The following is a 1,514-nucleotide window of genomic DNA, read 5'->3' as shown; positions in this document are numbered from 1 at the left end:
TGAGAGAAGTTGGTCCATTGTTTGTGACGTCAAAATTTTCCGGTGCATCACTTGGCACTACATCAAGAAATAGTAAGTAAATGCATCATCAAAGCAGTACATAAAACTTACCATCTTCCGCTGTCACAACAGTAATTGGATTGCTATATGGTCCATTGCCAATAGTGAAAGCAGCCACTCTCACTCTGTATTGAGTAAATGGGGTGAGCATGGCTATTGTAAGGTTAGGATTAGTTGTAGTTAGGATTTCTTCTGATCCAGTGACAGCATTGGTAATGGAGACTTTATAATGACGAATGACACCATTGGTTGTACTTTGATTTAGAGGTGACCATGAGACAGTTATAGCTGTAGAATTAATTACTGTAGACATTACAGATGATGGTGAAGCAGAGGGAACTGTGTACATTAAAAATAAAACTATCACATCTGATGCATCAAACATTTTAACTTACTATCTTCCTCAGTATTAAAGAAGACATATTCAGAGTCCGGACCCATGGAAGTTGTAGCAGCCGCCACGTGACAGCGATAAGTATTATTTGGAGTGAGATCGGTAATAATGACATATGTCAAGTTACTAGTCTCTTGTATTACAACATTGCCAGTTTCTTCATCAGTTATGCTAATATGATATGCTGTGATCTCACCATTAGGATTAGCAGGAGGCTCCCAACCTAACAGTATACTTGATGGACTGATGGCAGTAGCTCTTAAACGACGAGGCCGACTGGGAGCTAGTTATGATAATAAACTATTATGCAAATATTTCATTAGTATTGCTAACCTGATTGATTAGTTTTTATCAGTATTGGTAAAGTAAAAGGACCAGTTCCGTTAGCATTTCTAGCAGCAACACTCAGACTGTATGTTGTGTCTGGTTCCAAGTCATTAACACTGAAATCATTATTACCAGTAGTAAACTGTGTCGTAATTAGCGTGTCAGTATTAGTAACATTAATAATGTAGCCATTGATATCGCCATTCCTGTCTTCTTCGCTAGGAGGGTTCCAGCTAATATTGAGGCCAGTAGCTGTTGCTGATGTAATACTTAGTGACTGAGGTATTCCACTTGGTACTGTCAAAGAAAATGTAATAATTACACAACATACAGTGTCTTACCATCATCAGGCATGGTGATACTTATAGGCTCACTGAAAGGACCTCTACCATTAGTAAAGGCAGCAACTGAGACATTGTATGTAGTTGATGGCTGAAGAGAGTCAATTGTGATGTTCCTATCGCATGTCTTATAAGTATACGTTTCTTCTTTAGTAGTGACTAAAACTTCGTAGTATATGATAATGCCGTTACGATCTGATAATGGTATTAAACCCCACTGAATAAATAGTGTCCTGGAATTAATAAAGATGAATTTAATGTCTACAGGAGCACTTGAAGGAGCTTTTAAAAATAAAAATAATGTAAATGTCCATGAAACAATGACTAACCATCTTCTGGTGTTGTGATTTTAATAGTAATTGAATATGGACCCATTCCAGCATTGTTTCTAA

General features: G+C 37.2%; 1 protein-coding gene across 1 annotated transcript in view; it reads right to left on the bottom strand.

Annotated features, from left to right (window-relative positions):
• Window positions 1-4: 4 nt before the first annotated feature.
• The window catches only part of LOC109580261 (receptor-type tyrosine-protein phosphatase S-like), a gene marked incomplete at its 3' end in the record, with an annotated part of 17,811 nt that continues 16,301 nt past the window's right edge, over window positions 5-1,514 (bottom strand). The window contains exons 7-12 of the mRNA XM_019993265.1: window positions 1,452-1,510; window positions 1,123-1,404; window positions 788-1,078; window positions 456-737; window positions 112-399; window positions 5-57 (exon numbers count right to left, since the gene is read on the bottom strand). Coding sequence (XP_019848824.1) covers window positions 5-57; window positions 112-399; window positions 456-737; window positions 788-1,078; window positions 1,123-1,404; window positions 1,452-1,510 — 1,255 coding nt within the window. The remainder of the gene's footprint in view (window positions 58-111; window positions 400-455; window positions 738-787; window positions 1,079-1,122; window positions 1,405-1,451; window positions 1,511-1,514) is intronic.

This window comes from Amphimedon queenslandica, unplaced genomic scaffold (assembly GCF_000090795.2).
Source record: "Amphimedon queenslandica unplaced genomic scaffold, v1.1 AMPQUscaffold_13499, whole genome shotgun sequence".
Lineage (NCBI taxonomy): Eukaryota > Metazoa > Porifera > Demospongiae > Haplosclerida > Niphatidae > Amphimedon > Amphimedon queenslandica.
Note: the sequence above shows the minus strand (reverse complement) of the source record. Positions and strands in the feature narration are given on the sequence as shown.